General features: G+C 53.6%; 1 protein-coding gene across 5 annotated transcripts in view; it reads right to left on the reverse strand.

Annotated features, from left to right (window-relative positions):
- Positions 1 to 23,728, reverse strand: part of FBXO31 (F-box protein 31) — a 45,789-nt gene that overhangs the window by 5,704 nt on the left and 16,357 nt on the right. For 3 of the 5 annotated variants that reach the window (XM_030849133.2, XM_030849134.3, XM_030849138.2), the window contains 6 exons: positions 13,904 to 13,980; positions 11,164 to 11,331; positions 10,474 to 10,548; positions 3,001 to 3,110; positions 1,796 to 1,949; positions 365 to 726 (listed from right to left, as the gene is read on the reverse strand). In XM_030849133.2, coding sequence (XP_030704993.1) covers positions 365 to 726; positions 1,796 to 1,949; positions 3,001 to 3,110; positions 10,474 to 10,548; positions 11,164 to 11,331; positions 13,904 to 13,980 — 946 coding nt within the window. Of the gene's footprint in view, positions 1 to 364; positions 727 to 1,795; positions 1,950 to 3,000; positions 3,111 to 10,473; positions 10,549 to 11,163; positions 11,332 to 13,903; positions 13,981 to 21,595; positions 21,683 to 23,728 lie in introns of all 5 variants that reach the window. The other 2 variants (XM_030849132.2, XM_030849137.2) reach the window with 1 other exon arrangement.

Genomic DNA, 23,728 nt, shown 5'->3' on the forward strand with positions numbered 1-23,728 from the left:
GGCCCGTCCAGGACGCCGCGAGCAGGCTTTCCAGGGGAGGCGCGGGGAGGGACGCCACGGCCTGCTTTCAGTGCTGCCCGACGTCTCACCTGTCTGCCTGGCTACCTTTGATCTCAGCGGCTGTGCAGTGAGAGACGGTGGGGAGGAGGCCCCCTGCCTGGCAGCTGAGGCCCCCAGAGGGGTGAGGGGACAGGAGCCTCACAGTCTGCTCGGCCCGAGCTGGGACCCGGCCCAAGTAGGCAGAGCTTCCCCACCAGTGCAGGGCCCCCAGCGCAGGGTCGGCCCCACCCCAGGCCACCTCCCTGCCGGCCGGGCAGAGCCCCCTCTGGGAAGCCCCGTCTTGCCCGCCCCGCGGCATCCTTACCACATCCTGCAGGTCCGGGGATAGTCCTCGTTCCTCGAGCTCACGCCCACCGGCAGCACAAACGGCTGCCCCTGCCCCGACTGGGCGGGCGGCTCAGCCGCGGCCTCGGCCCCTCCATCCCCGGGCCCCTTGGCCTGCTCGGCGGGTGGCTCCGCGCAGGGCTGGGGGCTCTGCCGGCCGAGGCCCGCGGCGTCCTCGGGCCCACCTTCCTGCTGCTGCTCCTGGCGCACCTGCTCGCGCACCTCCAGGACGATGCGCGAGAGCTCGTTAAAGTCGCGGAGGCTCTCAATGTCGGGCAGGTGGATGCGGTGCCTGAGGTCGATCTCTACTGTCTGCTGCCCGGCAGGGATGTTGGGGTCACCCTGCGGAGCCAGCGGGCGGCGGTCAGCAGGCTCAGAGACCGCGGCCTCCAGCCCCGGTCACACCTCCGGCCGAGGGCACTCGCTCAGCCTTCCTACTGATTTGGCGGCAACCCCTTACAAGTCAGAAGATCCTAGAAGCCCTTACAAAGCAGCACCCAGCGCAGGCAGCCTTCTGTGAAGGACCTCTGAGGACACGGAACAACAGCACCCACGAGTGACCCTGGGAGGGCCCGCAGGCACATCTGTGCCCAAAGACCTCAGGTGGGAGTCAGCCTGCGTGACAGCTGAAGAGATGCGCGGCCTAGAGAGGTCCACGGACCCTCCCCGGTCAGACGGGGGACAGGCCGGAAACACCAGCCCAGACTGTCTGCCTGGAACACGAAAGCTCCCCAGCATGAACCTGGGAGAACGCCCAGGCCCTCGTCCACAGGGAGCCCGGCCAACGGAGCTGCGAGCAGTGCCCTGTGAGGACCAGGAAGAGGCCTGCTCTGCGCCTCCGCAGAGACTCCCCCCCTCACACCTGCACAGCGACAGGCGAGCACGTGGATAGCAGCCCCTAGAGCGGGTGACAGAGGGCCTGTCATCCGGGACCCCCACTCAGCTCAGAAATCCTCCCACTGCGTTCCCGAGCGGCTGAGGCCAGGACGGGCCACGGGGGCCGGAGGGCTAATGCAGAGGGTGTCCACCATGGCCACACCTCAGGGTCACCCAGGGAGCTCCTGGAGCCCCTCACCCGGCCCACCCCCATTAAATCAGAATCTCTGGGATGGGGCCCCAGCATCAGTGTCTCCTCCACCTCCCCAGGGATCCAGGGTGTGGCCAGGGCTGAGAGCCGTGTGGTAAGGCTGCCTTGGAAACATTCAGAATCGCCGGGGGATCCTATGGAAGGCAGGCCCTGGATCAGCAGGTCTGGGTGGGGCCTGCGTTCCCAGCAAGCTCCCCGGGGAAGCAGTGCCACGGTCCGGGGCCCACACTGAGCAGCCAGGGTGCGGCCCGAGTCACACTACGCCACGCCGATGTGATGGAGTCCACACGGTGCTGGGCCTGCCAGGGCAGCCCCTGGACTCACCGTGATCTTCGTGCCCCTGGCGTGCTTCCCGTGGAAGCTGAGCATGACGATCTCCAGGCCGTGGCTGCCGTAGGTGCCCTTGAAGAGGCCAGGCCTGATCAGGTCGTCCGGGTGGCTGGGCGGGAGGTAGATGCGGCGGTAGGTCAGGCAGTTGCTGCAGGGGGAGCGGGCAGCATGAGAGCTCGGCCACAGAGCCGCACGGGAGCAGGGGCAGGAGTACAGAGCTCATGCACCTCCGGCCGTGCTGCATAGGGTGGGCTGGGCAGGGTGGCCCAGGGCAGCCAGGGTTAGCTCCCCACTAGGGGCACCCCTCGTTCCTGAGCTATGCTCCCCCACATGTGCACAGCACACCTCACACCTTCTCCATCACCCCGGGGCAGGGACCCCTGAGACTGCAAAGGGGCTAAACAGGGGCCATGCGACAGGGTCCGGGGGCAGAGGGCACGGCAGCAGGGAGGCTAAGAGGCCCCCCGGGTAGACATGGGAAAGCAACTATGAGGCTCTAACACACAGGCCAGGCCCGTGACAGCACACAGCTGGTGGGTGATGATAGTCCAACAGACAGAAAACAGACACCAAGGTGGGCCAGGGAGTGTGCTCACAGTACCCTGAGAAAAAGACCATGTTCACAGTACGCAGAGAGAGGGACTGTGCACACAGCACCCACTGGGAGACGGTGTTCACAGTACCCAGAGAGGGACTGTGCACACAGCACCCACCAGGAGACTGTGTTCACAGCACCCAGAGAGGGACTATGCACACAGCACCCACCAGGAGACGGTGTTCACAGCACCCAGAGAGGGACTGTGCACACAGCACCCACTGGGAGAGAGCCTGTGTTCACAGTACACAGAGAGGGACTGTGCACACAGCACCCACCAGGAGACGGTGTTCACAGTACCCAGAGAGGGACTGTGCACACAGCACCCACCGGGAGACCATGTTCACAGTACCTGAGAGGGACTGTGCACACAGCACCCACCGGGAGACGGTGTTCACAGTACCCAGAGAGGGACTGTGCACACAGCACCCACTGGGAGACCATGTTCACAGTACCCAGAGAGGGACTGTGCACACAGCACCCACTGGGAGAGAGCCTGTGTTCACAGTACCCAGAGAGGGACTATGCACACAGCACCCACCAGGAGACCGTGTTCACAGTACCTGAGACAGGCCGCTCACACCCAGCGAGGGGCTGCACTTACTCGTACTGACTGGTGTAGATGAACTTCATCAGGATGAGCTCCTGCATGTGCTCGTGGAAAATATCCTCCAGCGTCCGCCCCCATTCTTCCCTCAGCCACGTGCGGAATTCCTTCGAGAGAACACAGGTCACGAAAACCGCCACAACACTAGGGCTCGGAGAGGCTGTGATGCTGAGTGCATGGGATGAAGACAGAGGCCGGGCAGGAGGGAGGGGGGGCTGCTGTGTGTTTGGTCTCCCAGCTCCTGGCCTCCCTTCCTGTTGAGGCGTGGCGCCAGGGGCTCTGGTCCCCACTTCCCCCGCCCGACTTCAACAGGAAGGAAGCGCAGGGACCGTGGGGGTCCTTCGGGGAGGATGGGGCCGCAGCCCATGTCGAGAGCGCCTAGGAGGCAGCTGGGCAAGCCTCGCTTCTGTGCCACCCACACAGGTGGCGTCTACACTGAGCCTGGTTCTCAGGTTTCTGGGGGAGTGGGCACAGCAGACCCCCGTGCCGGACAAGTCAGCAGAATTGCCTTCTGTAGCCACCAATGAGGAACAGGACAGGGACAGGCGGGGCAGAGAGTGTGGGTGGATTTTCCTTTTTAAAATGTGCCTTCAGGGCTTCCCTAGTGGCGCAGTGGTTGAGAGTCCGCCTGCCGATGCAGGGGACACGGGTTCGTGCCCCGGTCCGGGAGGATTCCACATGCGGCTGGGCCGGTGAGCCATGGCCACTGAGCCTGCGCGTCCAGAGCCTGTGCTCTGCAACGGGAGAGGCCACAACAGTGAGAGGCCCACGTACCGCAAAAAAAAAAAAAAAAGTGCCTTCACTGGGATTGACATATACACACTACTCTATATAAAATAGATAAGTAATAAGGACCTACTTGTACAGCACAGGGAACTCTACTCAATACTCTGTAATAATCTATATGGGAAAAGAATTTTAAAAAGTGTGGATATATGCATATGTATAACTGATTCACTTTGTACAGCAGGAAATAACACCACATTGTAAATCAACTATACTTCAATAAAAAATTTTTTAATAAAGTAAAATAAAATGTGCCTTCACAGTTATGTTCAGTAAGTATATTTGTAAAAAGAAAACTTTTATGAATACCTCATCCGCAAAGCCCAATAATTCATTATGGAATCGAACAATGAAGGATATTTAGTGCTTAACAGTTTCATTCTGTACACCTAACATAACTAATCCACAGCTCTGGGATCCTAACTCAACAGTGTTTCTAATGAATATCTAGAATTAGCTCTACAAACAGAAGCAAAAGCAATTTACAAAAAGAAAAAAAAAAGCTACAATCTGTCAATTGCTTTAATATGTTACTGCCCAAACCCTGGCAAAGAAGAGAAATTACTAGTGACTGAAATAAACAACTATTAGAACTACAAGGTCAATGTATAAAATTAACTGAATTTTTGTATACTAGCAGCACAAAACTGGAAAGTAAAAAAAACTTAAAAATCCTACTTACAACAGCCTCAAAAGACATAGGACTTAGGAATAAACATTACAAAACGTGTGATACCTCTACTCCAAAAACCACTAGATGCTGCTGAAAGGCGGGGGAAGAGGCCTACAGAGCAGAGGCACCTGCGAACCGGGAGACTTGGTATTGGGTCAGCAACTGTCTCCAGACTGATCTACAGACTCAACATCAGGCCAATAGTAATCCCACCATGCTTTCTGTAGAAACTGACAAGCTGATTCTGGAATTCGTTTGGAACATCCAGAGCAATCTTGCAAAAGAACAAGGTTGGAGGATGTACACTAGCGTGCACTGTGACCCACTACAAGACGACAGTAACCGAGATGGTACCTGAGCAAGAGGGCAGAACTAAAGACAGAGCCTGGAGGGAGCTCCCTGGTGGCCTAGTGGTTACGATTCCGGGCTTTTGCTGCCATGGCCTGGCTGGGGAACTGAGATGCCACAAGCTGTGCAGCCAAAAAAAAAAAGAGAGAGAGAGAGAGAGAGCCTGGAAACACCCACGTGTGTCTCAGGAGTGGACTTTCGATCACAGCATCCAAGCCACCTCCCAGGGAAAGAAAGTCTTTTACACAAATGGTGCTTGGACAACTGCACAACCACAGGGAGCAAAGGAGCCCCAATCCCCACCTCACACCACACACAGGAACCATTCAAGATGGGTCACAGACCGAAAAGTAAAGTGAAGCTACCAAACTTCTAAAAAGAAGAGAGAGAGAGAGAGAGACACTCTCTTTGCAACTGGAGGGTAAGCAAAGTTTTTTAAGACAGAAAACAATAACCACTAAGGAAAAAACTTGACAAATTAGACTTCACCCAAATCAAAATCTTCCACTTAAGTGGCTTAACTCATGAAGGGTAGGCCCTTAAAAAAAAAATCAAATAGAGAAATAACAGATACAAATGGAAGTAAAAGAATGTAGTGATTTCAGTGTTGCCATGGTGCATAATCAGACTTGAGCTAAATACCATGAAGCTGGCCTGTGAACAATCATAATCTTATTTACTTTGCATGAGAAGGTCAGTCGTTAAGAATACCAAGCAGACCCAATTACTCAGAACAAATATGCTTACTATGAAATTATCTTACCAGATATGTATCCACAAGGAAAAACACAGGGGCCTAGAACATATCAGACAAGACTCAGTCCACTATGGACCCAGGGCTCGTCCACCACGGCCAACACCGCCCCATCACTGCTTCACTCTGCACAGCGGCCTAGGAGCTGGGTGCTAACATCTTCCCTGTTCTACAGAGGTTTGGGGCTTGGAAAAGTCAACAGACCTTTCCAGAGCCACCCAGCTAGCAGGTGGCAGAATTAAACCTAACCAAAGGGCACGTGCTAACCGGTCTCATCTCTGCCAGGGCCAATGCCAAGGCTGGCAGGAACGTGGTGAGGCAGGGGGCTCACGTGCCCTGGTGGGCTGTAAACGGGGACCAGCAAACTGACAGCACGTAAAGAGAATCTGGAATATCTTCAGGGCCTTTTACCCAATTCCATTTCTGTGCAATCCAAAACCACAACGTTTTTGCAGAGTTCAGGCAGTGGGTCACAGTAATAATGCCCGGCATCTCTCCTGGGCGGCTCCGACCAGCTCTGGCACTAAGTCATTCAGCGTCTTACTCAACCCTCCAGAATCACTCGGCACCGCAGGTAATCTCATGGCCCCATTTTACAGACAAGGGCTGAGGCTCCCAGAGGCTAAGTCACTGAGTCACATGGTCAGGAGGGTAACAGGGGAATATCTGACCACAAACCCCAAGTCCAACTGCAGGATGGTCACACACCTACAGTCATTACAGCGCAGCAGATGACAGATGGAACGCTGCATTAAAAATAAAGTTTGTAGGGACTTTCCTGGTGGTCCAGTGGTTAAGATTCCACACTTCCAACGCAGGGGGCATGGGTTCAATCCCTGGTCAGGGAACTAAGATCCTGCAGGCTGCGCAGCATGGCCAAAAAAAAAAAAAAAAAAGGTCGTAAAGAATTCTAATGAGACTGGGAAATGTTTCTGGAATAACGGTTAAGCTAAAAAAAAATAGAAAAACTATCCAAATTAGATAGTTAGACTGCAATGACATCACGAAGGCTGAAGGAAACTTGAAGGGATGATGGAGGATGGGCACGGAGGCCGCTCCTTGTGGGGCTGTGTCAGCACTCTTTTCCCTCCCGATTCTGAGGATTTCGGATCTGATGATGACGAGGTATCATTTTAGGAATGTGGCGAGAAAGTACATAAGACAAAGGAAAGCAAAATAAAAGCCACTTGTGTGCAACTGAGGGGAGTCCAGCGCCAGAGCCTTCTGCAGGGCCGAGCAACCGCAGGTAGGGCCAGGCCACACGCCCTTCCCAACCTCTGCTCCCCCTCACAGCGCCCCCCCACCCCGATTTCCAGAAGCCTCAGGCTGCAGGGCCTGGACGGGCGCGGGCAGGGAGGGAAGAGCCAGGAAGAAGAGCAGGCAGCGTTTGCAGCGGGAGCCAGAGAGCAGACGCACTGCTGGGGTCTGGGCGGGCGAAGGCCTGAGCTGCTCTCAAAGGCCCAGGAGATGAAGCTGCAGTTTGAGCAGCACAGGGAGGGCCCCCAGGAGGGGCACGTAAGGAGCAAGCAGGACACCCCAGTCCTGAGGGGCCAGATCCCGCCGCAGGACGTGGCCTTGGAAGGTGCACAAAGCTGGCAGAAGGCCCAGGACTGGGGACTGGGATGGGGAATGGGGCGGTTGGCAGCCTCAGGATGCAGCTTATGCAGAGCTGGCCTTGGGTGGTGACGAAGGGATCACAGCCAGCACGGCCTGCAGGGGCTGGGGCGGGCATCTCCACATCTCTCCACGGTGCCAAGGACAGCCTTCTGCCTGGAGACAGTGATAAGCAAGGCCCGTTCACCTTCCTACCCTCCTAGGCCACCGGGAGTCCTCCATTCCCTTGGGAAGCACCCTTGATGCCCAGAATTTTAAGTGACCATCAACCATCAGAGCGCAGAGCAGCCCGGAATCCGGGGCCGAGACTTTCACCTCTTCTTCAGAGCTGTCAGGACACACGGCAGTGCCCACCTCACGGCTCCTTCTCTCTCCCTGGAGCCTGAAGCCACGCTCTGGGTCTGAAAGACTCAGCTACAGAGTGAAGATGTTTCAGGCTGACACAGGAATCCATGGGAGAACCCGTCCCCCAGTCCCCCAGCTCCCCCCTTGGAGGGCAAGAGGGAGGGAGACAGGAGACGGCACAAGGAGCCAGCAAAGTGGCCCCGGGCAACTGAGATGGACAGAGTGACTGTGCCTCACACAGCAAGCCCCCTTGCCCCCATGACTCTAGGATGCATCCCTCGGCACCTCAGGCAGCCCAGCCCCTGCTCTGCCTGCAGACGTGCGGCATCTCCCCACCCCAGACCGGCAGGAGTTCCAAGTCCACTGTTAAATGATTCCCAGGCCTAGAGAGAAAAGAAAGGCTCCCCAGTTCTAGAAGCCAGCAAAAGACTGCTCCTAAAGCCAAAGACAGCACAAAAAATGTTAGACCAAGCCCGTTCATCAATGCAGAAGTCCTAAATAAAACAGGATCAAAGAGCATCCAGGAGCAGAGAGAACTGTGCCCCACGATCAAACAAGCTCTCTTTTCACGACTTCAGAGTGGTTAGAAATCTATTAACATAAGTCATCACATTACTAGATTAAGGGGGAAAAAAATCACCTGATGGTTTCCACAGATGCTAAAACAAACTGGTAAATTCAACATCATTTCTCAATTAAAACAAAGCCCTCTTAATAAAACACGAATAAACAGCTCCATCCCTAGCATAATAACGTATATCTTGACCCCAAGGCCACCTTGCTGCCTCGTGACAGGACCATGTGAACCACACCCACCACTAGACAAGGGTGTTGTCCTCACCACAAGGGGTCAAGGAGGAAGGAAATGTCATTATTTGCAGATAATCAGTATTATCCTGGAAAACTCAAGGTAGTCAACTCAAAGGTGCTCATAAATGAAAGAGAAGAGGCAGTAAGATGGGTGGCGTGCAACAGCTTTTATATATAAAGTCACCAGCTGAAAGATACGAGAGCCAAGAGTCCATTTACAGCAGCAACGAAAGACCAGACGCTTTACAACAAACGTGCACGATCTACCTGAAGAAAATCAAATTCAAATGGCAGCACAGGACGAAGATGGCATTTTGAATCGTAGAGAAAACCTGCATCACTCAGCACCAGTGCTGGGGTGACTGAGGGGTACCTGCACTACAGCCAAGGCGGGCTGAAGCTCACTCTACAGAATAAACCCACAGAGCCAGCGATAAATGTGGGAAACAAACGCGTGAAAATGAAAACACGAGCGCGTCTGTAAGTATAATTCCAAAGTGGGGAAAGGATTTTAAGATGACATCAAACTAAGAAGCTATTCACGGGCTTCCCTGGTGGCGCAGTGGTTGAGAGTCCGTCTGCCGACGCAGGGGACGCGGGTTCGTGACCCGGTCCGGGAAGATCCCACATGCCGCGGAGCGGCTGGGCCCGTGAGCCATGGCCGCTGAGCCTGCGCGTCCGGAGCCTGTGCTCCGCAACGGGAGAGGCCACAACAGTGAGAGGCCCGCATAGCGCAAAAAAAAAAAAAAAAAAAACTAAGAAGCTATTCAGGAAGGGGAACTCCCTGGCGGTCCAGTGGTTAGGAGTCTGCGCTTTCACTGCCCAGAGCCCAGGTTTGATCCCTGGTCGGGGAGCTAAGATCCCGCAAGCCACACGGTGTGGCCAAAAAAAAAGGAAAAGACATATACAACTGCAAATATAAAAATTAAAAACTAAATTCTACAAGTGAAAACATACCTCATTTCAAACCAAAAGACAAAAGAATGAAGGAGGAAAAAATATTTGCATCTCGTATCTTGAAGGGTTCACTTCCTCACAGGATGAAAACTCCTACAAATCAATTAGAAACATAACAACACCAAACAGAACCAGGCAAAGGGTATGAACACAGATTTCACAGAAAAGGAACCACAGGACACTAATCCTAGCCTCAGACATAAGAGAAATGCAAATTAACCACCAAAGTCAGGATTCCAACAAAGCATTTTATTCTCACCTTAACTTCTAGGTGTTTTTCTAGTTTCCCCAAGGAGCATGTTATTACCTTCATAATGAGAAAAAATACCATTCCGTCTCCAAATTGGTGAGGCCGCACACGGCAGTTGGCTCGCAGGAACTTTCTCTGATCCCAGAGTATTTCCAGAAGTCCATTACATGGCCCTTTTAAGGTCTCAACAGCTGAGGAGGTTCTATTCTTGGAAAATATGCTGTTGACGTGTTTCACTTAAAAGTGGACTTGGAACAGCCACTGATGTGTATGTGGTTGTATGTGAGACTGAATGACAGTGTTATTAGGGAAGGAAGCACGTCATTACCGTCACCTTCACATACCATGCGTTCGGGAAAACAAGGGCCTCGTTTACCCTCAACAGATTCCAAGCAGCACGTGCGTACTCTCCATCTGCGCTGTCTCCCTGCAGACCCCTGGCTACCAGGGACCCAGCAGACTCAGAAACGCTAAGAGATGCACCCGACAAATAAATGCAACGAGCATCCTGCATTTAAAAGTCTGAGGTTCTCCTAAGAATGTTTTGAGATGGTGGTGTAACTAAAACTCAAAGGCGACGTGAGATTACTCGTGCAGAAAGGAAACCCGAAGACACTCACGCAGGCTCACCCACCACATGGCTGTGACCTGGGAACCTCCACCACGGGGTTCACGCCAATAAAGGCCTCTGGTCTCCCTGCAATTCACATCCAGGAAGAGACCCCACCGCCCACGGGCCTGTTGTCAAAGGGGCGACGGAGAACCAGGTAGAGAACTATTTCTACTCGGCCCGTTCATCCTGGGGGTGGTGGGGACTCAGAACCTGGGCCCAGCACACACGCCCACAGCGCCAGCATGAGCCCGGGAGGCGGCCCTCCCTTCAAACCACCCACCCTCTCAGCTGCCCCGCAGGACAGGAGGGTCCGGCCTCACCTCCTGCCTCCCACCAGACATCCTGTGGTGGTCCGTCTGGTTGCACTTGGTGGAGAACTCGTCCTTCTTCACGATCTTGAGTGTCCACAACAAGGAGAAAGGGTAACGAGTCAGCCCCTAACCCCCACCAGAGCAGGCGTGCACCAGTCCCTCCCGCACCCATGCATCCCACTCATCTACAGGACCCCAAGAGGCCACCAGATTGCGGCTGCTCTAAGAAGGAAGGCTGGAACCCCCCTGAGCACACGCTTCCCTCCCAGGGGGCCAGGCGTCGCTGTCCCCCGGGGGGTCCGAGAGCAGCACAGAGGGGCTGGCGCTCTCCTACTGAGATAGAGAACAGGCTTGCTCTCGGGCTGGCCACCTGCCAGGCCCACATCCGAGAGCAGAACGTCTGGTTCCAAGTTGATGCCCTTGCGAAGAGGAGAAAAAGGAACAGTGAGGAATCTCTCTTGGAAGGACAATTGGCTCTAACCAGAGGCAGAATCAGGGGAGGCTCCAGCAAGTGAATCTCTGAGGAGCAACAGCGGCATAGCGCACAGAAGGGCCGGGCCAGGGCCCGCTTCCCGGTCCTGCTGGCCGGCATGGGCGTGGTGCACAGCTGGGAAGACCCTGGCAAACAGCTGGCAGCAGGCCCGGGACGAAGTGAGGAGACCCAGCCCCTTACCTGCACACGCTGCCCCGCGTGCTCACCTGGACGTGGCCATTGTGGGGCCCCCTGTGGCCGTACATGCACTCCACCGTGGCCGACTTCCTCTCCATCAGGTGGATTCGGAACAAGGGCTTGAACCGCATCGGGTCGTCCACATGTGGGTCGTGGGGAGGCAGGTACATCCAGCCAATGATGAACAAGCCATCCACCTGTGCAGAGGTCCACACACGGCTGAGGGGGAGGCAGAGGCTCAGTATCCGCACCCCCCAGATCACCACGAGGACCATTCTTGTCTTCACACTCCGGTCCCGCAGGGACCCTGGGGCCTCACCTAGCGCAGCAGGACGAGCACGGCCCCGCCCACCAGTGTGTGTTCATCGAAAAGTGGTTTATGCAACATGAAACATGGTGACTAAAGTTGATAACGTTGCTATATCACTGAAATATACTAAGAAATAGAACTCAGTGCTCTCCCCACCCCTCAAAAAAAAATAAAAATGTGAGGTGATGGGTACGTTAATTAACTAGACGGGAGAATCCTTCCACAGTGTACTTGTACATCAAATCAGATCACCACAATGTACGTTTTATATATCTTACAGTTTTGTCAATTATACCTAAATAAAGCTGAAAAAGTAACTAAATGTTTTAATAGAAAATATAGTGGTTAGCCCCAAATCCGAGCAAACCTTTTAGAGAGAACTTCCGCTATGAAGTGGGGGTGGGAAGGTGCCGGGAGCACAAGCTAAAAGACATAAGAAAGAAGCAGGAATGATCCAGAAGTGCGACACCCAGTAGGGCAACTGACCAGAGGAAAACGGGAGTGCTGCTTTCCACAGAAGAGACTCAGGAGGCAAAACAAAGCAGGCAGCACGAGGGCCTGCTTAGATCCTCGTGAACAAGCCAGCTGTCGAAGGCGGTTCTGAGACCGTCAGGGAGCCTCGAGCGTGGACTGGGCCTCAGGTAATCCAGGAACTACTGCCACTGCTGTGAGGCGTGGTCAGGACCTCACATGTGTGGGAACGTGCGAAACACCCACATGGTTAGAGATCCACACTGAAGTACAGACATGAACTGACACGGGCCTGGGATCTGCTTTAAAGTACGGAAAAGAAAAGGCAAAGGGGCAGAGACAGACACCATGAACCTGGCGCACTACGGCCAACCTCTGAGTCCAGGAGGTGGGCGTCTGTGGGCGTTCACCCAGCCATTCCCACTACCCTTGTATGTGTTCAAAATGGCAAATGATAAAAGTGGTGATCAGGTCAAAGGAGGGGGCAGTCTCCAGGCACGTTCTCAGTGGAGGGGAGGGGGTGGCCTCTGTAGCCCACTGGGGATGGCCCAGCAGTCGCTCCTGCCTTCCTGGCGGAGCCTGGGTCCACAGCTTCCGGCTCTAGCGACAGAGGAGAGAACTTAATCGCTAACCATCTGAGACAAGAGCCAATTGGCGGTGTTCTGTCATAGGCTCCATTTTCCCCTAATTATCCCCTGCTTTCAGAAGTCTTTTTTTTTTTTTTTAACTCTATTACTCACTGCCAGTAAGACAAACAATTATCACCCTCCCCGACTAAAAGAAAGGAAAGAACCTGCCCACGCTGGGAGCTGTCTGTCTTGGCCCCTGTGAGAATGTTCTAAAAGCAAGGCTTCCCCAGTGATATTAAACAGAACAAATATAAAGCAAGTTTCTTAACAGATGTTTCCATCAAATTATAAAAAATATGAAGCAATATTTATCCCTGCCCAAACCCCACCTGGTGAGCAAAATACAGAGTGACGAAGTAACCAGTCACCCCGTGGCCTACGTGAACCAGGCTCGGAGGAGGCCACGAGGAGGCTCCCTGGGGGCCCCAAAGACCACAGCGAGGCAGACCCGTGAGCCGTGACACGAGCTGCGGCCAGTCCCCTGGACTTGGCTTCTGGCCTGCCAAGCGCGTGTGCAGCGCCGGCCAAAGGGCACCTGGCTGTGTTTTCCCTGCACCATCAGCTGCGGCAACATCGAGGCCAGGCCCCTGCCCAGAGCTCAGCAAGTACAATGGCCCCACTCAGGTCCCGGCTTCTGTCCCAGAGGCACCACTCGTGCCTGGCAAGAGCACCGGCGAGGGCTGCATCCTGCTAGACACCGACACCAGTTAAGCCCAAGAAAAGTCAGATCTGAGTTTCTCAAATGGACCCAAAAATGAGCAGCTATTATATGCTTCTAGGCAAGTGACCTAGAAGCATATAAAAATTAAAACCAGAAGACTCTTCTCCTGGCTACGACCAAGGAGCTTGTATCAAACAGCCCCTCCTGCTGAGATCAGCTATAAAGCCTGAATAAAGTAAAGTTAAAATGCTGCTTGTAGACCTCAGGGGGCAAGCCTGAAGAGAAGGGACAGACACCTGCCATGACACCAAGCCTATGCCACTTGGTCCCTGGGTGGGGCGGGCCTGGAGTGGGCTTTCTGTCTAGGGCCAGCCTCCGAGGGCCCCACATGGCCTCCTTTTCTTTTAGCCTGCAGACCCGATTTAGGGCAACGAACCAGTGCACAAGCCAACACTGGAGTGCCCCGGGGGTGTGAAGGCCGATGGCCCCGAGTGTCCAAGAGGCAGGGACCAGGGAAGGCATCCCGTCACCACGAAGTTCGTAGGTGTGGCAGAAGCCAAGAGCTACTTAAAATGAATCTCTGCTCGCTAGGAAAATAAAACCTGGCCCAATGAGTCTTTGTGAACAACTGGCCTGCCCCTTGGAGGGAGGACGCAGTCCCGTCCGCAAGAACCCAGGCCCGACGCTCTGGGACTTACCACCACGTTCAGCAGTCCTCCATACGGCCCGATATCTGGCTGCCACAGTCCCAAAATGTGTCTGTATCGGTGAAGCACTACAGGGAGAGAGAGAGGACAGGACTTCATCAGAGCCAGCTGATCTTCACTTTACAGTCAATAATCGGAGGAAAGAGCGTGAGGAAGAGGAGGGACGTGTGAAGAAATCCCTAACGGAGGCTCGTAACAGAGCCTTCCAAACAAATGTGGATTCAAGCAAATATTACAAGTGTCTAAATCATTCTAAGAGTAAAAATGTAACAGACAACTGGGTCATTTTGAAACCCAGCCTCTGTGTATCAGCTCCAATGACAAGGAACTGCTGCCTCGAAGGACGTGCAGTGGGCGCCCTTGTGAAGCAATGAACCTCCCCTCCCATCAGTCTACACAACGGAGATGTGGGACTCTTTACCAGGGGCAGAGTCCAAAACATCATGGGGCTGTAGAGTAAGATTTAATTGGATCAGCTGTCTTTCTTTTAAACACACACACACACACACACATTCCCCCTTATTTCAAAAGCAGCGCATGTATATTCACTGAGGGCAACGGGAGAAAAGGACACCTGATGCCGACCTGAGACCCCACTGCACGGCCATGGCCAGCACAGTAAATGCCCTGGGAAGAGTCCTTCGCTTCCATTTCCTCTGCATGTGTATTTGTTGAGTGAACAGTGAACAAGTGAAAGAATGAGCAAACTGCACAAAGAAGACAACCAGCTCATGCAGGGCCCTGCCTGCCCGCTTCAGGGTCTGGGGTCTCTCTGCAGCCAGTGTGTGGTGGTAAAGTTTATATGTCAACTGGACTTGGCCATGGGGGGGCCAGACATTCGTAGTCAAACATTATTCTGGTATGTCTGTGTTCCCGGATGAGATTAACATTTAAATCTGTGGACAGAGAAAGCAGATTGCCCCCCCTAGCGTGGTGGGCCTTGTCCAATCAGTTGAAGGCCCGAGCAGAAGAAGGCTGGTGCTCCCACCAGTAAGGAGACACTCCTGCTGCCTGGCTGCAGGCTGGGATATCAGCCTTTTCTAACTTCGAACTCTAACTAAATCATGGGCTCTTCCTGAAGAGGACAAAAAGGCTAACCCTCCCACAAACACAGGGGAATTTTCTCCTGCCCGACTGCGTTGAGCTGGGACATTGGTCTTCTCCAGCCTCTGGATTCGAACTGAAACATGGGCTCTTCCTGGGTCTGGAGGCTGCCGGATTTCGGACTGGAACCACACCATCAGCTCCTGTGGGTCTCCAGCCTGCTGACTGGAGATCCTGGGACTTGTCAGCCTCCATAGCTGTGCGATCTAATTCCTTATAATAATCTCTTTATACATGAAGAAATTGGTTGTGTGTCTGAAAACCCTGGCTAATACTCAGTGGGAGCCATGGACGGTCTCCAAGTGCTGGAGCTGCATCATCACAACCGACTTCAGGAAGGAAGACCAAGCAGCAGAGCCCAGAGGGACCTGAGCCCAGACAGCAGTTCTCCAGCCACCACTTGGTCTGGGGAACAGAGAAGAGGAACATGAGGCCAGAACCATCCCAAGCCTGCAGGGCATGCCGACGGCTGGTGGGAAAATACCAACCGTTCCCTAGGTTTCAGCCTAAAGACACACTTCTCTAAATGAGCCTCGGTGGTCTGCACGGCGCCTGCCACTCATGCCGCGTGCAATCCTCTGAGTCGGTTTACAAGACACACATTAAAGTCAGTGGTTATTTTATGGCCATACCCTGATGGGTTTTGTGTTTGTTAAACAAGCAATAATAAGCAGGGTCAGGAGCCATAAACAAATACTGAACTCAGACAGTGCAACACACACTCAGGTGTTTAGGGGTGAAATTGACTGATGGCTGCCAGTTACCTTGAAATGCATCGCAAACAGGATGGACGGAGGGGCGGGTGTGTGGGAGTGAAGTGGAGCAGGGTGCTATGGAATCGGGTAAATGGGTGTTCACTGCACAATTCTTTCTACTTTTCTGTGTGTTTTTAAAATTTCACGACAAAATAGTGGATAAAAAATTAAATGCGCCCATACAGCATGGTCTTCTCTTGTCTCCCCTCCCCTCATCTCCCAACTTGACTGCTGACAACGTCTGGTTCTTTCCAAGATCAATCAATCTGATCTCGAAGCCCCTGGAAAGACTGTTCAAAGAATGTGCCCCAGACTCAGCAATTCCCAAAGGGGAGTTCCTTGTTTTGCTTTAAAAGCAACATCTCTTTGAAATAAAAGTTCAGCCTCCCATGTGTGCTTAGAGCAGCAACTGTCTCTGGATTTTAAGCTCTGTGCCCATTAGAAGACTCAGGTGTGCCCCTCGCCCCCGCTGACACGACGCTGGCTCGCCCAGCCTGGGCCCACCCAGGACAATCCGAGGGGAGGTCAGAGACCAACGTCGTCATGTGGACCGTGAGGCACGGGGTTTCCTCAGGCCACGTGACACCTGTGTTCTATAACGTGTTCTTTAAGAAGTCTCAGTTAGTCTGGCAGAAGTGACCTGAAAGACTCAGCAAGTCCAGGCAGCACTCAGACAGAAGGAGTCCACTTGAGTCACATGAAACTCTAGGTGTCAGGAGTGGGAGGGCAGCCTGTCCCCACAGCAACCTTGTGTGCCCGGGGCCTGCCGGGCAGGGCAGCTCTAAGGCGTCACCACCACAGGAGGTACGGAGCACGATGAGCTCAGGCACCAGCCCCTGTGCTCTCCTCTGACCCGCACCCGGACCCTGCCTAGGGCACACAAGGGGCCTGCGGGCTTAAGACAGAATCCACAGCACCTCCTGGCCCAGGCGCTGACCACACCCCAGGGCTCCTCGCCTGGAAGAAGATTCCAGCTCAACAAGTCCTCCCGACGCTGTTTCCAAACAACCACTGACCGTGCAGGAGAGTAAACGGGATTAAGTCCCAATGACACCGGCTCAGGTGCAGACGGCGGGCTTGGGACCTAGGACAGCAAGTGGACTGGGTCAGACCCTTCGGGTGCTTTCCTGTCAGAGACAGGTGTGCTGAAAGGGCCCAGCTCTTAGGAGACCACAGAAGACAGGCATTCGTGGGCAAGGGGACCCAAACACCAGAGAACCACACTTAAACTCAGTCAGAATAACGACAACACTCCTGCTCTGAGCCCCACGAAGCAGGACTTGGGCCTTCCAGAACGAACACCAGCTCAGAGACTCTTCCAACCATTGATCCCCGAGGTCAGCATAGTTGTGTTCAGAAAACCATCCCTGGCTCTAACACAACCCTCCTATTCCCCAAAATAGGAACAACAGTCCAAGATGGCTACGGGGCGGCTCAGCTCAGGAGCCAACAGGAAAAGAGTCCTAGGCAGGTTTCTCATCTGCCAACAGGAAGGGTCACTTAACAGGCCAAGTGGGAAACTCCGGTACACTGGACAACACCCAACCCGAAAGATCCAGCTCTCCTTGCACAGCATGCTCTGATACTGAGCAGTCGCTTCCCTGCTGTCCTACCAGCAGCTGTCATTGCCCACCACACTCGGGACAGCGGCCCACCACCCAGCAAGGCCGTAACATCATTCTTGAATCACCACATCTGTCGCTGCAGAACTGAGGTTTCTTGCCCAAAGCCAAATCATACATGCAACTAATGGTATCTCCCACCACTTGCTAGAAGCTTTTGGTACTTAGAATAAAATCAGAGGAGGGAACACTTCCAAACTCATTCTATGAGGCCGGCATTACCCTGATACTAAAACCAGACACAGACAGCACGATAAAACAAAATTACAGGCCAATATTCCTGATGAACATAGATGCAAAAACCCTCAACAAAATATCGGCAAACCAAAATGGATCATACACCATGACCAAGTGGAATTTATCCCAGGGATGCAAGGATGTGCAACATCCACTAATCCATCAGTGCAGCACACCACATTTACAAAATGAAGGCTAGCAAGTCACATGACCATCTTAATCCGTGCAGAAAAGGCTTCTGACAAAATTCAACATCCATTTATGATAAACGGGTATGGAGAGACTGTACCTCAACACGGTAAAGGCCATGTATGACAAACCCACAGCCAGTATCACACTCAAAATGAAAAGCTGAAATCTTTTGAAAGACAAGGATGCCCGCTCTCCCCACTTTCATTCGATGTAGGATTGGAAGTCCCAGCCAGAGCAATTAGGCAAGAAAAAGAAATAAAAGGCACTCAAATTGAAAGAGAAGAAGTAAGACGGTCACTATTTGCAGATGACATGATACTATATAGAGAAAATCCCAAGGACACCACCAAAAAGCTATTAGAGCTAATAAATGAATTCAGTAACATTGCAGGATACAAAATCAATACACAGAACAAAATCAGGAGAAACATTCTATAGACACGTAAGTAGCAGAGGGTCTCTCCTCTCTCAGACGTACATACCATTGGTGCCCCACTGCCCTTTCCAGGAGCCCCCTTCTGTTTTATTCTTACCAATGGTCTCCTTCCTTCCTCAGTAACCATCCTGCAATGTGCTCTTAGCTCCAGTTGGCAGACTGGTCCTTCCCCTCCAAAGACTCTACCCTGTGTTATCTGCACCTGAGGATTAAAAGTGGTCTGTCTGTCTCCTCACCAGTGGAGGGGGGCGGTTTCCACCAAATCCCTCATATCTACTCGAGCAATCTGAAGCACTGCTAAGATGCTGGGTGTGAACCTCAAAACCCAGAGCCCTACAGGTACACGACGTTATTTTTAAGTTCAAAGTGCACTCGGACAGTCACCATCGATTAGCACATACAGACACGTGTTAGACCCATCGTAAAGGCAATATACCCCCTAGGACACTCCCGACGCCTTACAGACATGGATTATCAAGACCATCAGGAAGCTACATACACACACCAAGAGCAGCTGATCTGGGCCACAAGGCTGTGGGGAGATATCATCTCTTGGGTCCAAGGGAACGTGGCCCAGAGGACTTCAGAGGACGAGGGGACACGAGGCCCCACGGCTCTAGGAAGAGCACAAGTGGATGAGGAACAGCCCCAGGGCCTTGTTCCTTACAAGCCAGTCATCACAGCACACGTCTCTGGAGCTTTGGTGAGCGTCAGAGGATGAATTCCGAGCTGCCCTCGGTTAGGACACGCTAGGACGCTGGAACACAGAACACCTGGGCGTACAGAGGTTTCAAATTCAGTTGAAACTGGTTTTTTGTTCACACACGTAAGTTTTTCACTGATGTTTTAGGAGACCATCCAGGTAACAGACCAGTCCACAGAGAAAGGCAACCAATGCTGACAACTGGTTATTTTCATTATGTTTTCTAGATCTTTCAAGTTTTCTACTGTATTTTTATAACTACACTCACACCTCAATGGGACAGTAGTCCCCAATTAAAACAAGTCTGCAATACAGCTACAAGCAGCTGGGGGGCATCACGGCATGTGGCTCTCGTCGGACGTGGTCTCCGAGAAGCATGGTAGGAAGTCTGGACGCAGAACTCGTCCTCATCAGCTGCAGGAAGCTTCTGTCCACCGCTTGGGGACAAAAAGAACACCCCCCAAAACAACTCTAGGTGCTTCCTAGGTCCTGGCCACCCCCAGAGGTGGGTCAGAATTCCACACTAGCCCCATGGTATTAAGTTCCAGATGGGCTGTTGTTCCAGAAGAAGTCTGTGACAGCGGTGTGACATAATGGACCTCTAAGTGCTTGTCTGCTTGTATCGAAAATCCCGCGGCACCCAGTTCCCGTCAGCACAGCCAGTGTCATTGATCCGCTGTTCTCACCAATACCCGCTACGTCACCGTCTCTCCCGTGGGGCTGGAGAAGGCACCAGGGCTCACTGACTGCTAAGCAGGGAGAGCAGCCCAGTCCATGACAAAATGTTCTAGAGAGCCTACTGCTGAGATGGCAGGGAAAAGAACGGAACTTGTGTCCTCATAGCCAGCCGGCCCAGCCCCACACTTGTGGTGATCGCTCCCACACCCATCCCCCCAGGGCCTGGGTGACACGCAAGGTGGGTTTGTTAGCCCAGACACGCCCCCAAAGCATGCTGCCCACACCCAGGCAGCGCTGTCCGGACCCCAGGATAACCCCGAGTAAAATGGGGCCAGCCAAGCACATGGCAGCTAGGTGGCTGGAGTCTGATGGGGGTTAGGAGGAGATCCACAAACGACTCTATTCCCTCTACTCTGAGTAGGTTTTGTTAGAAACTGGGCACTTCTTTTTTTTTTTTTTTTTAAAGATCATTTTTGATGTGGACCAGTTTTAAAGTCTTTATTAACTTTGTTACAATATTGCTTCCGCTTTATGTTTCGGGTTTCTTGGCCACTAGGCATGTGGGATCTTAGCTCTCTGACCAGGGATTGAACCCAAGCCCCCTGCATTGGAAGGCGAAGTCTTAACCGCTGGACTACCAGGGAAGTCCCGAAACCATGCACCTCTAAGACCTAGGAGTGGGTCTGCCCCACGGTGGCAACACCGACATGAGGAGCACTCGGAGGGGTGGAGTAAAGAGCAGAAGGGTGTCCCTGTGCTTCTTGAAACATAAAAACAGCTTTCGGGACTTCCCTGGTGGCTCAGTGGTTAAGAATCTACCTGCCAACGCAGGGGACACAGGTTTGATCCCTGGTCCGGGAAGATCCCACATGCCGTAGAGCAACTAAGCCCACGAGCCACAACAACTGAAGCCTGTGCACCCTAGAGCCTGCAGGCTGCAACTACTGAGCCCACGTGCTGCAACTACTGAAGCCGCGCACCTAGAGCCCACGCTCCACAACAAGAGAAGCCACCGCAATGAGAAGCCTGCGCACTGCAATGAAGAGTAGCCCCCGCTTGCTGCAACTAGAGAAAGCCCGCGCGCAGCAACGAAGACCCAACGCAGCCAAAAATAAGTAAATAAAATTAATAACTTAAAGAAAAAAAAAACAGCTTTCAGTGCATCTCGGCTCAACCCAATAAAAGGCAGGGACAGCGGGCTTCCCTGGTGGCGCAGTGGTTGAGAGTCCGCCTGCCGATGCAGGGGACACAGGTTCGTGCCCCAGTCTGGGAAGATCCCACGTGCCACGGAGCAGCTGGGCCCGTGAGCCATGGCCGCTGAGCCTGCGCGTCCGGAGCCTGTGCTCCGCAACGGGAGAGGCCACAGCAGTGAGAGGCCCGCGTACCGCAAAAAAAAAAAAAAAAAAAAAGGCAGGGACAGCATTCATCACCTATGGAATGTGGCTTAGAAAATCTCCAGAGCTCAAGTAATGCCAATCGAAGGAGGAATCAGGACCTAAGTAATCAACTGTTTCTACACACTTTTGTCGTGTGTGTGTATGTACACTTTGAATTGACAAATGCTGTGCAAACGTGACTGACTAATAAAGCCCAGATGTGAATGCTTACGTTCCATTTTGCAATAGAAAGGTTTTGAGGCTTCCACTCTGCCTCAAGAAGCGATAAATTTTAAAATGCACAGCAACATGGTGATCTTGCTTGGTACAACCCAAAAACCCAAAGCTGCTGCGGACACCCAGCCCATCTGTGCAGCTGCCCTGGAGTCGCCGCTCAAGAGTGACCCTGGTTGTGCCAAGCCACGGAGGACGCTGCAGCGAAGTGCAAACCAGCAAACGCCAAGGAGGTCAGCTCGATCTCAGGGCCGAAGCTGCCTCGTGCTGTAAGTGAGAGGCCCTATCCATGCAGCTTCTCGGTCTTGCTCACCCACAAAAGCGGAAGCCAGCAGGAGATACGTACGGCAGGTGTAAACATCTCTGTATTCCATGTGCTCGTAATCGGGAAGAATTTTCATGAAACGGCCCGACTTCACACGAGGGTTTATACCTGAACAGACACAGCAGGGAAAGGGCTGAAGATGGTTCTGCCTTCTCGACTGTAGAAACCATTTTCACAGGACTCAACGCCTGTCCCTCACCGACATCACACGCTTCCCTACATCCTTGACCCCCAGAACCAAGCGGTTGCCAAGGAGGCAGGTCTGGCCAAGAAGGAACTGTGGTGACAGGTGCTCCTGTCAGTCAGTGATCCACACCAGGAACTCATGATGGCCGGCCCGCTCGGGACCCCCTCCGGGCTCTCTCCCCATCACCCACCACAATCAGCGGGGCTCACCGAGGTGGGAGGGCAGAGGTCGCAGCTCACAGATATTTGGGGTGGCTGTGTAGGGAACCCTGTGCCCCGCTGCACACCTGGCATTGTCCTTCACCTGCTGCACGTGTGTGTTTTGTTTTTGACAAAGGACCGTGCTTGCCAGCCTCCTAACTCAATCAGACCCCTTCACCCCTGGACTGAGGTAGCTGACTCTACCATCTAAGCAGGAACTAGGGACGACTGTCTTCTACCACCTATTCCAGAAGCTAAGTGATTTTCTCCTGGATAAGGCCTTCAAAGCAAATTCACAAAAACACAGTTCCTGCACTGTGAAGATGAAAACTGAAGCTCGCTTTGGCCGGGGCAGATCAAACGCTCAGGGGTGCTGATAATAAGATAATATGAATCAGTCTCTGGATTTGGCAACCATGTTCAAGGGGTTAAGAACCAGCAGTCAAAGAAGTCTACAGACGTCCTCCTTTGCCTCACGGTGACCTCACCGTGGCCCTTGTCCCCTCTCCCTGGCCCACCTGGACCTCCCCCTCTCTCCTACTCACCTGCCCATCCACCTGTGCCCAGACGTCCCCTCCACAGGACAGATGTCCCCAAGGCCCGGGCAACCCCTCTGCCCACAGCTGAGATGAGCTCTGTGGGGGCCTTCATTCTCACACGTGTTCTCCTCTGGGTGCTTCAGCCCCCAACACCTAGCAGGTACGAGCACCTGCCTCCCTCCAGGAGTATTTTGAGGGCTTACAACTCTTAGACAGAACTCAAGTGGCTTTGAGATGATATCATCAAATGGCCTAACAAACTCAAAAAGCAGTGAGATGATAAGGACTTCTCATATTAGATCCTCATGGAAACAGCTGACCGTCCCCAAAGCCAGGAACCTCTCGTTTCTGTGCGCTCACAGGGACTCCTGTGGGGAGTGTGCCTCTGACTTGGACACGACGCCCATAGCGAGGGCGGCCTCCTGGATTCTCTGCTCTGGGAGACTTAAGACACGGACGCTGGGGAGCAACACTGAAGCAGAGAGTGGAGCGGGGCCCTGGGGGCAACCCCAGGATGGAGGGCGGGACGGGAGGGAAGGGGACACAACCACCTTTCCAGCCCTGGAACTCCGGGCTCTGCAGGGTTCAAAGTGGCACTGTTCTCACCACTGAGACCACAAGACAGGAAGGAGTTACATTTTCACGAGACGTGACCACTCGGGCCCCAAGACCCACTTCCCCTGGAGACACGCATGCTCTTGGGTGGGTGGGACATGAAGCAGAGGCCAGAGAAGAAACCAAAATGCGAAGCTGCACAGGGAAGGAGGCGCGGGAGGCCTTGCGCAGACACGCCCTGCCCTGGGCTTCAGGACCAAGGACAGCGGCACGGGGGTGGGGTGGGGCGCTAGGTCGGGATGGCGTCTGAGGGTGGCTGAGGATGCAGCCCGAGCCCCTCGGCAAGTGGGGACAAGCGGATACGGGGAGGTGGCAGAGGTGAGGCTGGGACACACAGGGCTCCCAGAGAAGGTGGGAGGGGCAACAGCCTCGAAGGCACAGCCAAGCGCCAACATCGAGAACCACACGTGCCCCGGGCGGCCGGGGAAGGTCCACGAAGAACTTAGAGCCTCCAACAGGAGATCTCCCCGCTCGTGAGCAAACTCTAACCCAGGAACACTGGCCAACCCAACATCCCAAATGGCCACGGGCTCGAGGTGGAGAGAAGTCTGACGGGATGAAGAAATCAGCCCAGATTCAGGGACCAACTGCGCCCCCCCTGGGCTGTCTCCCC

Source organism: Globicephala melas, chromosome 19 (genome assembly GCF_963455315.2).
Source record: "Globicephala melas chromosome 19, mGloMel1.2, whole genome shotgun sequence".
NCBI classification, from domain to species: Eukaryota; Metazoa; Chordata; class Mammalia; order Artiodactyla; family Delphinidae; genus Globicephala; species Globicephala melas.